Source organism: Podarcis erhardii, assembly GCF_964252035.2.
Source record: "Podarcis erhardii genome assembly, chromosome: 2".
In the NCBI taxonomy this organism is placed as follows: domain Eukaryota; kingdom Metazoa; phylum Chordata; class Lepidosauria; order Squamata; family Lacertidae; genus Podarcis; species Podarcis erhardii.
In genome coordinates, this window is record NC_138498.1 from 100694502 (window position 1) to 100708957 (window position 14456).

General features: G+C 43.7%; 1 protein-coding gene across 1 annotated transcript in view; it reads left to right on the forward strand.

Moving 5' to 3' along the window:
- LRIG1 (leucine rich repeats and immunoglobulin like domains 1) overlaps nucleotides 1-14456 on the forward strand; it is a 123287-nt gene that overhangs the window by 41761 nt on the left and 67070 nt on the right. Inside the window, exon 2 of the mRNA XM_081852401.1 lies at nucleotides 11635-11706. Coding sequence (XP_081708527.1) covers nucleotides 11635-11706 — 72 coding nt within the window. The remainder of the gene's footprint in view (nucleotides 1-11634; nucleotides 11707-14456) is intronic.

The window sequence follows — 14456 nt, forward strand, 5'->3', positions numbered from 1 at the left end:
TACAATAGTTGGTAGGGCATAAAACCACCAACAGACCCCCCCCCAATCGTCCATAAGTGGTTGAGCAGGTCTGAATATGAGGTGGCTTTCAGATCCCTTGGTCTCAAGTTGCTCAGGGCTCTGTATGTCAATAACAAGACCTTGAACGTGGCCTAGTAGATAATTGGCAGCCAGTGTAGTTCCCTCAGCTCGAGAGTAACGTTTGTGTGCCCGGGTTCTCCAGTCAGCAACCTGGTCTCAGCCTTCTGGACCAGTCACGAGGGAAGTCCTACCTACATTGTGTTACCATAGTCCAGTTATGAGGTTACTAAGGCATGAGTTGTGGCAGAAAAGCTATCCATGTCCAGGAAAGGGCATATAGTACTTGTTGTGCCAACATAAATTGATATATGTGTCTGTCTGTCTGTCTGTCTGTCTGTCTGTCTGTCTGTCTGTCTAGCTACCTATCACAGTGTTGCACTTAATCTGTTACCTAACTCCCATAATGCAAAGAATGAAGTTGATTAATGCAGACGTTGTTCATTATATTTCAGAGAGGCTCATAAACATCAGATATATGACGAAAAGCCCCCTAAGGATAAATGAGTAAATGGAAATATATTAATCCCCTCTGGAAAAACAGCAACTGGGGAAAAAGTCACATTGGTTGTACCTTTGGAAGGTAAAGAACAGAAAGCTCAAAATGTATTAGTATACATATTGAGAAAATTCTTTTTCTAGTGTAACTCTATCTCTTCATGGAGCTTTCTACTTCTAGCGTGTGTGTTTTTAATTCAAGGCTTTCTGGGGGACCATTGGGGGGATGAAAATTAGTAATGTTCCTTACAATTGCCAATTTTCAGGATTCTTTAAATTGCCTGGTGCTTTATTAGTAATAAAAACCCACCACAAATGTGACTACATTATTGGGCATCGATTTCTGAAAAGGAGACAAGGTATACGGTTGTAGAAGCTGTACACCTCCATTTAAGACTGCCAATATTAGGGTTTCTTTTCTTAATCAGAGAAAATCACAACAAACATGTTTGGTCATCAAAGCCCTGTTCATAATTGCAAAAAGAGAGAGAGAGAGAGCGCGCGCGCATGCTTTTAAGGCGAGGGAATGGGGGGAAAAACCAGAAGAAAAACAAGACTGTGTCATGATGTCTTCTTTTTTAAGACTGGGATTAAAACCTTGTACCTTCCCATGTGCCGTTTGTTATGGTATGTGGTTTTCAGCATAAATCACGAGTAGCCAATCTGTACCACAAATGCAACAGGGACTAATGGTTTGTGGCATGCCTGGATGTGGGTGGGAAGGAGAGAGTTTACAGACCAGGGCCCCATCTGCACTATACATTTAAAGCGGTACCATACCCCTTTAAACCGTCATGGCTTCCCACCAAAGAAGAACTCTGGGTAGTGCTGTTTATTAAGGGTGCTGAGATTTCTTAAGAGCAGGGTTCAGTAAAATTTTTCAGCAGGGGGTCGGTCCACTGTCCCTCAGACCTTGTGGGGGGGCCAGACTATATTTTGGGAAAAAAAAAAATGAATGAATTCCTATGCCCCACAAATAACACAGATGCATTTTAAATAAAAGCACACATTCTATTCATGTAAAAACGCGCTAATTCCTGGACCATCTGCGGGCTGGATTTAGAAGGCGATTGGGCTGGATCTGGCCCCCGGGCCTTAGTTTGCCTACCCATGCTTAAGAGGCCCCTACTCCCCTCTCATAGAGCTACAGTTCCAGAGTGGTCTAATGGTTAATCCTCTTTCCCAGCAACTTCTGGGAATCGAAGTTCTGTGAGGGGAGTAGGAGTCTCAGCGCCTTTAACAAACCACACTTCCCAGGATTCTTTGTGGGAATCCATGACAGTTTACAGGGGAATGATGCTGCTTTAAATGAATAGTGCAAATGAGGCCCAAGACTATACTGGGGTTCAGGACTGTCTGAATTGGTACTGAAGAATGCACTAGCGTAGTGCTATCTTTGGTGTTAACTTAAGCTAGCTTTCACTGATACAGGCATTATGCACCCTGCCTGTGATGTTTAAAGTTACTTCTTCTGCATTGGTCTGCATTAGTTGTTAACATTTAGTTTATTTAGTTTATGTTTTTAATTATTGGCTTTATCTGTTATTGGCCACCCTTGGAACTTCTCTTGGCGTTCTCAAGTGGGGTCGAAATACTCAGATGGTAAGGTTTCAGGGACAGAGGCCTTCATGGTGTGGAGCACCATGAGAAGGAGCAAAGTAGGGTTTTAAATCTTGTCATATCTGCTGCTGGTACTTTTCGTCTGATTTCTCCTCAATACTCAACGACCGCTATGTCCATGCCTTTGAAAGCAAGAGCAACAAATCCAAGATCCTGGGCTTACCATGCTTTGTGAACCTCATGGTTTGATTCTGACAAAACAAGCCACAACCCGTATGCCATGGTTTGTCCTCAATTTACTGCTCATGGTTTGTCTTTGGGGAAAACAAACTGCCAGTGCTGGTTCACGTCCCACAGCAAGGCCAGGCTTGTGGTTATTGCTTCTGACTCCAGAGAGGTAAGAGGGAATAGAGAGTGATTTGGCAGCATGCAAGCAGCACAGTGCCTTGTCCGTGGTAAGCCAGGCATAGGCAAACTCGGGCCCCCAGATGTTTTGGGACTACAACTCCCATCATCCCTGACCACTGGTCCTGTTAGCTAGGGATGATGGGAGTTGTAGTCCCAAAACATCTGGAGGGCCGAGTTTGCCTATGCCTGGTGGTAAGCTGTGGTTTATGGCTCACCGTGAAGCATTGGACAACATTGCTGCAGGCCCGCAGATGTCCTAATAAAACCTTTTAAATTTCAACATCATACACCACAACAAAGCCTGGATTAGGTTGCAGAATAGAGGGAGAGATGAAAATCAGGCCTATTCTGTTTCCTTGGTTGAGAGACCAGCTGCCTTTGGCCATCTCTGAACCTGTTGCTTAGTGGCTGCCCTTCCATTTACAGTATCTGATCTGTTTCTACCCTAGCCGGTCATTATAAGAACTGCTGCTTTAAGAACTGATCCCTGAGCTTGCTTTCCCCCCTTCCTCTTTTTCCTTTTTTTCCTCCGTGTTTGTGTCTTTTAGAGTGTAGGCGGAGACTGTCTTCCTGCTAATCTTCGTAAGCTGCTCTGGGTGCCTTCTTTGGCTAAAGAAATTGGGGTAGGAAGTCTTAAATAAATAGAAAGAGTGACACGCTCCAAATGAGAAATTGCCTGCATTGGCACACATAAACAAACAAAGTCAAGTCATCAAGCAGTAGTTATTGATTTAAAGCGTTTCTGCCGCAAAGTGACAGGCTAACAAGCTGAGAGAAGTCAAAGCAAAAGGATGAAGCCATGAGAACGCAGCGACAAAGAGCAAGTCCATCACAGTCAGCCTGTCTTTTATTACGGCCATAAGATCTGTTCAGGTTGAAATAATAGACCACAAATAATAAGGAGGAAAAGCAACAAAAAGTGCTGCATTTCCAGTTTAGTTAATGCTGGCAATCAGCTGAGCTCTTAAGTGCATAACATTTTTTTATATAAAAAAAGTCAGTCACTTCCTTGGTAATATATGGGACTTTATCTGATATCCTGTCCTTGGCAGAAGCTTTGGCATGCGGCTCCCAGAGGTTTTGATTCAAGGCAATGCAGTCCTTGGAGCCAAAAAGGTCAGCCATTTCTCTAGCAAAGTGTACATAAGCTCTTACCTGGATGCCTCAGTGAAGGGTGAATTATAAGGTGTTTTCAGTTAGAATAAAAAAGAACCATATTAAAGGTGCAGGTGTTACTAATTTCAGGGACTCCCACCTTAAACGGATGCAATCTGTATTGGAAAAACAAATCAAAGTGGTACCAGTTGCGAACAGTAATGCTAACACAAACTAAGCTCCTAAAAACTACAGCCCATCATAAATCCTCTGCAAAAAGTCATGGCGGGCTTAGCAGCCTTCGTCTGATGCTGTTGGTAATCGGAAGAACCTCAGTGGGAGGGAGTTCCATAGTTCCATAGCCACCACTGAAGCAACTTTGTCACTAGTTGCCTTGCCTGCAGAGATGAGAACAGCTAGAGCGAAGGGCCTCTGAAGATTATCACAGCTGCCAGTCAAGCTGAGAACGCAACAAGAAAGCATATTTATAGTTGTAAAACTTCAGCGAGCTGTTTTCACGAATCTTGTTTACAAATACAACCCCTCCCCATAGGTGTTGTGAATTTTAATCGATCTTATTTTGTGAGTTTTTTTCATTCCACTCTTTTTTTTTTCCTGCGGAGGGGAGGGAGGCTCAAGCGAGACCTTTCTGTATTAATAGCTAACTAAGACCAGAAAGGAAAGGGGGGGGGGGGGGAGAGAGAGAGAGAGAGAGAGAGAGAGAGAGAGAGTCGCTCCCAGAAAGATGAATAAACACTCCTAGTAAGTACAGTGCCTGCTCTCGAAAAGGGTAATAATGATTGATTGCTTTGTGGTTTCACTTTCACAGAAGTCCATACTCAGTGATTGGAGAAAAGTTTGGCTGGGGCCACAGTTCTAACTCAAGACAATAGCTTTATTCCGACTTGCCAGTGTTGTAACGATTAAACTATGCTTTGTGCAATAAATTTATTTGCAAAGTAGGTGGCTTCATTTTGCTCTTGTGGGGTTGGTTGTTGGTTTGGATATCTTGGTTTGTTTTTAACATACGGATCAGACATCCTGTCTGCTGACTTTGTGCAGAAGCTGCAATGCTAACTACCCCCAATTAAAACCCAATTGGTCCAGCTCCTCTCCCCTCCCTATTTTCCCTCCTGAACTGTGTCACTATTTATGATGCAATAGCGGGTAATCCGGCAAATTTCTTTTTATGTAGAGGTTCATGGTGGAAAGCAGCTTTCTGACAGATATTATCAGCATTGTTCTTTACCTTTTGGAGCAGAGCTGCAACCGATTCAGGTTGCTGTGTACTTTGCAAACTGAATGGGCATGCAGCAGGGAGGTTTCTGAATGGGCTTTCCTTTATTAGCTTTGCTGATAACCCCAACCCCGCCCCCTCCCAAGTTCCTCATCCTGTTTGCCAGTCATCACTGGGTGAATAGAAATCATTTTCTTTAGGCAATGCAGATTAACAGAACTAGCAATTTTTCACTTTATTTGCTGCAATTAAGAACGGGCAAATGTATGCCTCTGTTTGCTGCACAATGGAGTCTTTGACTCTGCTCTGGTTTCTGAAGCAGAGGAGCGTGGCGTCCTGATGAGATGTCTTTTGTAGCTCGCAGTTAATGGCAGCCTATGTTTAGGGCTGTTATATTGTGAGCAAAACAGGAGATGGAAGGTCTCTGGTAGTATAATCCCATGCCTACTTTTTCTTAGGTTTGCTTGTAAGCCTCTCTCTTTGGTCTTGCTTTGTCCCCTTGGAGTGCAGAATCGTAAGGCATTTTGCTCTAAAGATGCACCTGTACTTCAGTGGGTTTCACTTGTTCCTTACTTGCTCCTATACAAAATTCTGCCTACCTATACACAAACACATACAATGTTCATGAACCCTGACAGATAGAGTGTCTGAGCCCTAGTGACAGATCATCAAGGTAGCAACCGAGTGAGTAAGCTGTGCTCATTGGAAGAGTACGTGCTTGTGGTATGCAGAAGGTCCCAGGTTCAATCCCTAGCAGGTAAAGGTAAAAGGTAAAGGACCCCTGGACAGTTAAGTCCAGTCAAAGGCAACTATGGGGTTGCGGCGCGCATCTCGCTTTCAGGCCGAGGGAGCCGGCATTTGCCTACAGACAGCTTCCTGGGTCATGTGGCCAGCAGGACTAAACTGCTTCTGGCACAATGGAAACCAGAGCACACAGATAGACATTTACATTCCCGCCACAGTGGTACCTATCTATCTACTTGCACTGGCGTGATTTCAAACTGCTAGGTTGGCAGGAGCTGGGACAGAGCAATGGGAGCTCGCCCCCTCGTGAGGATTCGAACCACCAACCTTCTGATCAGCAAGTCCAAGAGGCTTAGTGGTTTAGACCACAGCATCACCCGCCTCCCTATCATCTCCAAGTAGGTAGGGCTGGAAAGAGACCCCCTTCTGAAATCCTGAAGACCTGTTGTCAGTCAGTGTTGACAAGATGGATCCATGGAGCTAGATGGACCAATGGTCTAACTGTGTATAAGACAGCTTCCTCTATCCAAGTCCTGCCAGATCAGACCTAAGGTCAATTTAGTCCAGCAGCCTTTTAGCTATTGTGACAAGTAGTCATTGAGGCCTTATCCTCCAGGAATTTTGGCTGATCGGCACCATACACTTAAAGTACACTCAAAACACGTTTAAAATACATTTAAATACGTTTAAATTCCCCCAAAGAAGCCAGGGAACTAGTTTCTTAAGGCATCCTAGGAATTGTAGCTTGGGGGCAGTGGGGCAAGCTACATTGGAATGTGCTTTAAATGTAAGGTGTGGATCTGTCCTAAATCTAATCTACGTTTTGGTGACCATCTTTGGTTCCCGTCTTGTGGCAGTAAGTTCCATAGCTGAACTATGTGCTGTTTGAAGAATACAGTCCCAAACACTCACTTTTTTAATCCTCTGATAAGTGGAAGAGAAAATGAATCAGATATGGAAAAGGTCAAGGTGGGGGGAATAGAGATCCTTTAGGATACTGGAAAAGGACTATATGAAACAGGACAATGGATGGAATTGAAACTTCTTTCTTGCTTGCCATCCACATATTCAGGGATATTTTGTTAGTAAAAAGTGAAGCATTAACTCTACTTCAGCACAGGCTTTCAGAAGCTCTGGTTGTGGATTCATTCCACTGGACTAGACTGGAGGAAGTCATTTTATCCATAGACTTTATTGTTCTCCAGTCCCAAAGTTCCTAAACCAGTTTAAGAATGACAGGACCTATTCTGGGTTGGATCAGATGCCGATCAGTTTTTTATTCTTTCTTTCGTGCTCAATGTGCAGCTACCAAGGGGTGGGGCAGCCAATGCCATCTCACTATGCCCTCTTTTATGCTTGGATCCATAGTTACATGTTTAATACAAAAAAGGAGACTCACAGTTTTGCACTGAGTCCTTTCCCCCCTTGTAATCAGTGTGCATCTGTTTATTGTGGGATTAGCGTTTAAGCACTGAGCTGGCTAGTATAAATGCAGGAAACCGCAGGAAAGTGCATTGCAGGATATTGGGAGAAGAAGAAAAGCAGCAAGTTTATTTTCTAAGGCGAACTTTCACCAGCCTGGCTATTTCATGTACCTGATTACGTGATGTAACTTCGAACCAATTTTAGGGTCTAAAATGTATTGAGCACCAATTCTTTTCTTGTTACCCTGCAATTTCCAACAATTCAGATTTGGCCAAATTAGGTAACTTCTCCCCATGAGCCGATCTGTCTTAAATGCTGCACATAGAATCTTTTTAGGAAACTTTTTGAGGGTAGCTTGTTCGACTACTGTATGCTACACATTTTTTATTTTATTTTTTTGACAAAAGGCATGCTTGCTTTCCCTACAGCTTCCCCTTTTCCAATTTTACCCTGCAGTAGGGAGTGGGAAAGGGAATTTATACCTGGCCTGTCAGAATCTGTGAACGGGTTTAATAGGCTTGACGTTCAGCCACAGTCTGTTTCGAAAAAGCTTTTCCAAGAAGGGGTTCTTGTTGGCTTTCCACTATGCACTTGTCCCTTCATAAGCAACTCAGTGACTTCCCCTCCCTTGTTCCATTCAGATCCAGCCATGTGTGCACAGTGCTCTGTTTTGCTATGCTTAAAGAATCTGCAAGAGATTGTTTTTGGGGGTTGGGTGGGGTGCCTATTCAGTAAAGCTGCAGACTAGGCAGCTATCTTTCGACAGATTAGCCGGAGGAATTTCTATTGCGAGATTTTGATTGTTCAAGGGCCCTTTGGTTCCTTTTGTGTGTGAAACGGTGAAAAGTTGTGTTAGGACAAAGGCTGACAAAGTGTTTAATGAAAGCTGCGTTTGGCATTAGCAGACATTCCTAGACTTTCTCCCCTCCCCCTTTGCTGTCTCTCTTCTGTTAGCAAAAGGTGCCAAAAAGTTTTGGATAAAGTGTGCTGAATTAGCAATGACGGGTACATGTCTGTGAGCTAATCTGATGAAACCTTCAACTTGTTGAGTCAAAAAATAAATCCAATAGAACTATGACTTTATGGATCCATGCATTTTGTACAAGAAATACAAGATATGAGATCTGTGTGTGTCTACATGCTGTATTGACTTCCTGGTTTTCTCCAAATGAAAAATAAAAGAGATAAATTCATCTCATACTGTAATTACTCATAGGAATCCAGGGCATATAGAATTAGCTCTTTTGTTATTGGCATAATTTTATGTAGAAATTCTGCAGAAAGATATGACAGTCTTTTACTTCCAAGAATCCTTTTCAGCCATGCCACTATTTCATTCCCATTTTACAGACTAGAACCTGGGTCTGGGAGGCTTAATTTGATGTTTTTTACTGCTTTGCTTTAGGATTGTTATTCCCCCTATGTTATTCTAACTGAGATCAGGACATCTAATTTTAGTAATATATAAGTAGGCAAATGAATAAAGAAGCCCCTCCACCTTTTTTTATGGGAACAAACAAACATTTCTGTTTCTTTTGGAAACTTGGAGCTTAATGAGGTCATTCAGATCTGAGACATATGAATGAAATTGCAACTCTCGGAACATCTGTTATTACTTACACAAGTGTGTCTCACTCTTTTCTCATGTTGTGCATTCTTTTGGGGAGAATTATTGACTCCAGGGCTGATATGCTCCCTTACCTGCCCATTTCCCTCTTTGTCTCACTGACGAGCTCAGACTTGACTTTGTGGTGTGTGCATATGCATTTGAGGAAGGCATTCTTTGTCATCGTAATCTGGATAAATTGCGTTTTTTGTTCACTCTCATTTCTTGGGATGTATTGATTTAGGTTTCAAAGCACCTTGGAGTAATCGGGTGTCTTTTGTTACATATAGAAATTTCTCTGAATTCTGCTAGCCATGGTGTCTGTGTTCTACCTCCAACTGTCAGAGGCACTATGGCTTTGTAAACCAGTTGCTGGGGAAAGTGCTGTTGCGCTCCAGTCCTTCTGGTAGTCTTTCCATATGCCACTGTGAGAACAGAATGCTGGACTAGAGGGGCCTTGGGCCTGATCCAGCGGGCCATAATAGTGCTGCCTGCTTCCAGCCTGGAGAGGAAACCCAGTCCTTTACATGAAGTATGGATGGGATGGGGGGGGAAATGACATGCGCAAATCCCCTGCTTTGTGCCAGCTTCTGGCATTAATGCTGGTGTAATGGATTTCCATTGCAATGTGATTTAAAACAACAACAGCAGCACCCACTGTTTGGCACCTGGGATGTTATATATTTTTTAAATAACGCTAGATATGCACGTTGGTTTCCTGCACTTGATAAGGCAGAAATGCAGGGTGAAGTTGGGAGTTGTAACCAGAAGGCATAATGCAAGATTGTGCTGCAGTCTACTTAACATTTCTGGTGGATCAACATTTTGCAAAATAACTTGCGTTTATCAGTTCTGAAGATACCTAATTCTGAAGCTAGTTGCTTATCCCTTAACCTTGCTTTCAATCATCCTTGCTGCTCTCTTTTTTTCCTGCTGCCCTAGTCTACAAGGATTTATTGTTTCATACCAGGGTGAATAAGACTGGCTCAGAATGTCACACTTAACAGAAAATCTGAAGTTATGCTGTCACTGGCCAGACGAAAAGGATGTAGAAGGTGGAGAAAAGGGACTGACTTGAAAGTACACACACGAGAGGTTGCCAGGGGATAGCCACCACTCTTTCCCTGGTGGAATTAAAAGCCTTTCCTTTGGAAATCTAACCTCTAGCTTTTGTTATGGCTGACCAAGTTAGTTGAGGTGGTGGTGGTGGGGGAATTAACCTTGGGTACAAATTCTAGTAGGTGGCACAGGAAGTTGCAGGAGTAGTTCGTGTGGTGGCTTCCAGATGCTGTTGGACTACAACTCCCATCATCTTTCACTATTTGCCATGCTGGCTGGGAGATGGGAGATGGAGTCCAAGATCATCTGGAAGGAAACCACGTTGGCTATCCTTTGAGTCAAATGCTTGTATTAAACACTTATCTTTGAGTAAGCAGCCCTGGACACAGGAGGATTCACGTCTAAGTAATTACAGACATAGGATTGCATTGGTTCATAGACAGACCTGCATACACGGTGGTTTTTTAGAGCTAACATTAGAACCCTTCACCTGTGCCCAAGCCCGTTACAGTTGAAATTCATTATAGTGTTGAAATTAAGAGTGGCTCAATCTTTGTCTCAGTCATGTCATGATTGTGCAGCTTTTAATATAGATAGATGATAGATAGATAGATAGATAGATAGATAGATAGATAGAGCAAGCAAAATTCTGGTTGGTTCCAGCATACTAATGAGAATCTTTTCCTGTATGCCTGCTGTCTTTAAGGTAGATGGTGACAGTCTTTCAGTATTTCCTGCATGCTATGCTCTGACAGTGAAATCATGTAGTTTATACCTTTGTCTTTGGTCTTCATTGTGGTAGAAGTTTGATGGATGTCTGGCCAACTCCCCCCTCCCCACTGGAGATGATGACCTGAAGTTAAATGGGCTTATCACCAGGTCAACAATTCTTAAGGAATGCAGATGGGAAATAGCTGATGTTCTAACAAAAATATGCGGCCATCACAAAAATTGGTGTCCTTGATGGGAGCACTGGAAAGTTGCCAATGTAACACCATTTTTTAAAAAAAGGTATTTGCAGAGAGCCTGGAAACTGCGAGCCTGTTTTGTCTGATGTCTGTCCTGGGTCAATGATGGAAAGCATTATTAAAACAAGAATTTTGAAGTACATAGAAGAAACATCATTCTGGGAAAGAATCCACATGGCTTTTGCAAAGGGAATCCCTGCCTCTCCAACCTTTTGGAGTTCTTCTCCATAGAAGGGGTGATCTGGTAGACGTATTTGTGGACTTGTTGAAAGCTTTTGACAAAGTCCTTCACCAAAGGCTGAATTTTAAGATCTTTCCCGAAGGTCTTGCTCTGGGTTGACCCCATTGTCATACTGGGCAATAGGTAAACAGTCCACAAATACGTCTATCAAGGGCTATCTGCCATGGTAGCTAAATGGAATTTCATTCAGAGGAAGTCAGTCTTTCAATACCAGGTACCAGTTTGGGAGGCAAAGACCTGCTTGAGCCTCCTAAAAGCTTTAGGATGTCCACCTTTGGTAGTAAGTTGTTGGACTAGAAGGACAATTTTATCTGATCTAGGCAGGACTCTTAGGAACATAGGAAGTTGCCATATATGTCATTATGCTCTTGGCAGCTTCACAGCTGCATGATCATGCTCCCTTCGGTGAGAGACTTGAGCACCTTTTCGGAGAGAAGCATAAAGACTTGTTAAAATGTTAGGCTTAGCTTTAGGTGGCTGGGTATTGAACCACTTTCAAATAACGGAGCCTGCTTCTCCACCTGTTATGTAGAAGGACCAATCTGGTGAGCAGAGTGCATTTTCCTCCTGTGTTCACTCACAGGTAAATCCCCGTATATAAAACACTGCTAACTAATCTTGCTGTGCAAGCCCTTAATAATTAAAATTGCCATATTTTTGCTGAGTGAAGTGACTGCCAGGTATGCTGATTCGACTGTCTCTTTATTTTTAACAGAAACCTGAGCCACAACAAGTTGGCGGAGATTGATCCTTCTGATTTCTTTAACCTGCCAAACCTACGGGAAGTGTAAGTATTTCCTTCAGAAAGGACTTTAATCTTGGCTTCTCCCCCCACCCCACCCCCGCGCCGCCTTCACTTCGATTCTGGCTGGGATGGCAGCAGCAAAATGTATACTTTCCCGTGACATGCTTTCATTGTATTGCTAGCTTGCATCAGCAGATTAAATCTGAGCCATTGTTTTTCTTTCATACTGTACCTGTATGCTTTTTCTTTTTTAATTAAGCAGTCAATTAGCGGAACACAACATCTCAATTAAACCGCAATACATTTATTGGAAATCATTGATGTTTTGTCTGCCTCCTTTTGTCTCTACCCCACTCTGCCTGTGCATTTCATAAGTTGGAATTAGCCAGAGTAGTTCAGGTAACCACACCTGGCTGTGTGGATGCACTTTCATCTGGCAAGGCGGAATGGGCTCAGCTGTGACATCTGATGCTAACCTCCCCCCCCCCCCCGAATCTCTCGGGGAAACAAAGGTGTAGTGTACTGTACTACAGAATTATTAACTCGTTCTCCTCCCACCTTCTGTTTGCTTGTCTGCGAGACAAGGTGGAGATTTTGGGTTTAGTGGCATGGTGGAAAGATTGCCTTGGCACCAGTTTGTGGTAGTGGAAGCCAGGAAAGAAAAGAGAAATGTTAAGCTTGCTTGTAAAAGTTTATTCCCTTACCAGATCGTGGTCCATTTCTCTTACTGTAGCTTATATTCAGGTGGAAGGCTGTGGAAAAGGCATTAGGTTTATGTAAGGAAGGGCTGTACAGTGGTACCTTGGGTTAAGAACTTAATTCGTTCTGGAGGTCTGTTCTTAACCTGAAACTGTACTTAACCTGAGGTACCACTTTAGCTAATAGGGCCTCCTGCTGCCGCTGTGCCGCTGCTATGCAATTTCTGTTCTCATCCTGAAGCAAAGTTCTTAACCTGAGGTACTATTTCTGGGTTAGCAGAGTCTGTAACCTGAAGCGTCTGTAACCTGAAGCGTATGTAACCTGAGGTACCACTGTAGCTCAGTGGTAGAGCAATTGCCTTGCATGCAGAAAGTTTCAGGTTCAATCCCTGACAGCCCCAAGTAGGTCTGGGAATGTCATAGAATTGTAGGATTGTAGAGTCGGAAGGGACCCTGACGGTTATCTAGTACAGCTCCCTGCAATGCAGGAATCTCAACTGGAGCATCTATGACAGATGGCCATCCAAACCTCTGCTTAAAAACCCCCCACCTGAAACTTTGGAGAGGTGCTGCCAAACCACCATAGACACATTGCGCATGACCCAGGGAGGCCACTTAAATTCAGCACCCGCATGTTGAGCTCTTGCTGTCTCTCCCCTGTCACCTTTAGGATCACTTATGCAGGGATGGGGAACCTGCATCCCTGCAGATGTTGATGGGCTACAGCTCCCATCATTCCAGACCACTGGCCTTTCCGGGTGGGGCAGATGGGAGTTGGAAGTCCCAACAGCTTCTGGAGGGGCGCAAGCCAAGTTTTGACAGCCATTGATGTGCAGCATAGGAAGCCATCCTGAACATTACAGGACCAGGGTGTGGGTTGGTGTCACCTGAATGTGGAGGTAATTGTCTTTGCCATAGTACCCCTATATGGCGGTAATATGGGGTTCTAGCGTAAGGCAGCACAGTGTTCTGTTTCATAGATGAGAAAAAAAACATGCTTGTTCATATATATATATAGAGAGAGAGAGAGAGATTTGATTTTCTGCTATCAATTTTTAAAAGAAATGAGTAGCAAATTGAGTAAAGCTTCTTTCCCAAACATTTCTCTTTTTACAAAAAAAGAGAGAGAGTAAAAATAAATAAATAAATCTAAGTGCCTTTCAGCGAATCCTCAAGAGAACTGTGCTATTTTTGAGCAGGATCCATTTCAGCATGACATTAGCCTGGCAACTGGGCTGTAAATATTTTATACTGAGTGGCACTCCCACCTCCCCTTCTTTACCGCACAGAAGAGCACGATCAAAGGGGCTAGAGAAGACAGCTTCCAACCAGACAGCTAGTGGTCACCTTTGCTTGCTTGCGAACGTGTGTTTGGTTTTTTTTTGGAGGGACATTGGAGACCAGATGCCAAAGCCACTTACCCAACGCACTTTACAGCAAAACGTCTTGTTGGAACAATGTAAAATAACAACCGAGGTCTTGAAACCGTTTGTTTTCGTGGCCCAAGCTCTAGGATATATGGGAGATTGCCAAGTTCTGACAAAACTGCAGACCGACTCCCGGTGCTCTGCACCACCAGTCTCCTGTTTGTCAGACGCAACTAAAATCCTCTCCACTTCTGTAGCCTCCAACAATGCAGCCGTTTGACCCAGTCAGAAGCGCCATACGTGCTGTAGTGCTCACATGGAGCTCCTCCACAAACAAGGTTCCCATATACAGGGGTACCTCGGGTTACATACGCTTCAGGTTACAGACTCTGCTAACCCAGAAATATTGCTTCAGGTTAAGAACTTTGCTTCAGGATGAGAACAGAAATTGTGCTCCAGCGGCACGGCAGCAGCAGGAGGCCCCATTAGCTAAAGTTCTGCTTCAGGTTAAGAACAGTTTCAGGTTAAGTATGGACCTCCGGAACGAATTAAGTACTTAACCCGAGGTACCACTGTATTTTGATTTTGTGGGTGTGCGCATCCCTTAGTGCACAGTTGCTCCTTTTCACAGACAAGGACGTCTGTATGGCCAGAGGAGCTGCATCAGACCGCTGGGCCATCTAGTTAGCCACACTGGTCTCGCAGGGGCCAGGCACATGCTTGTGGA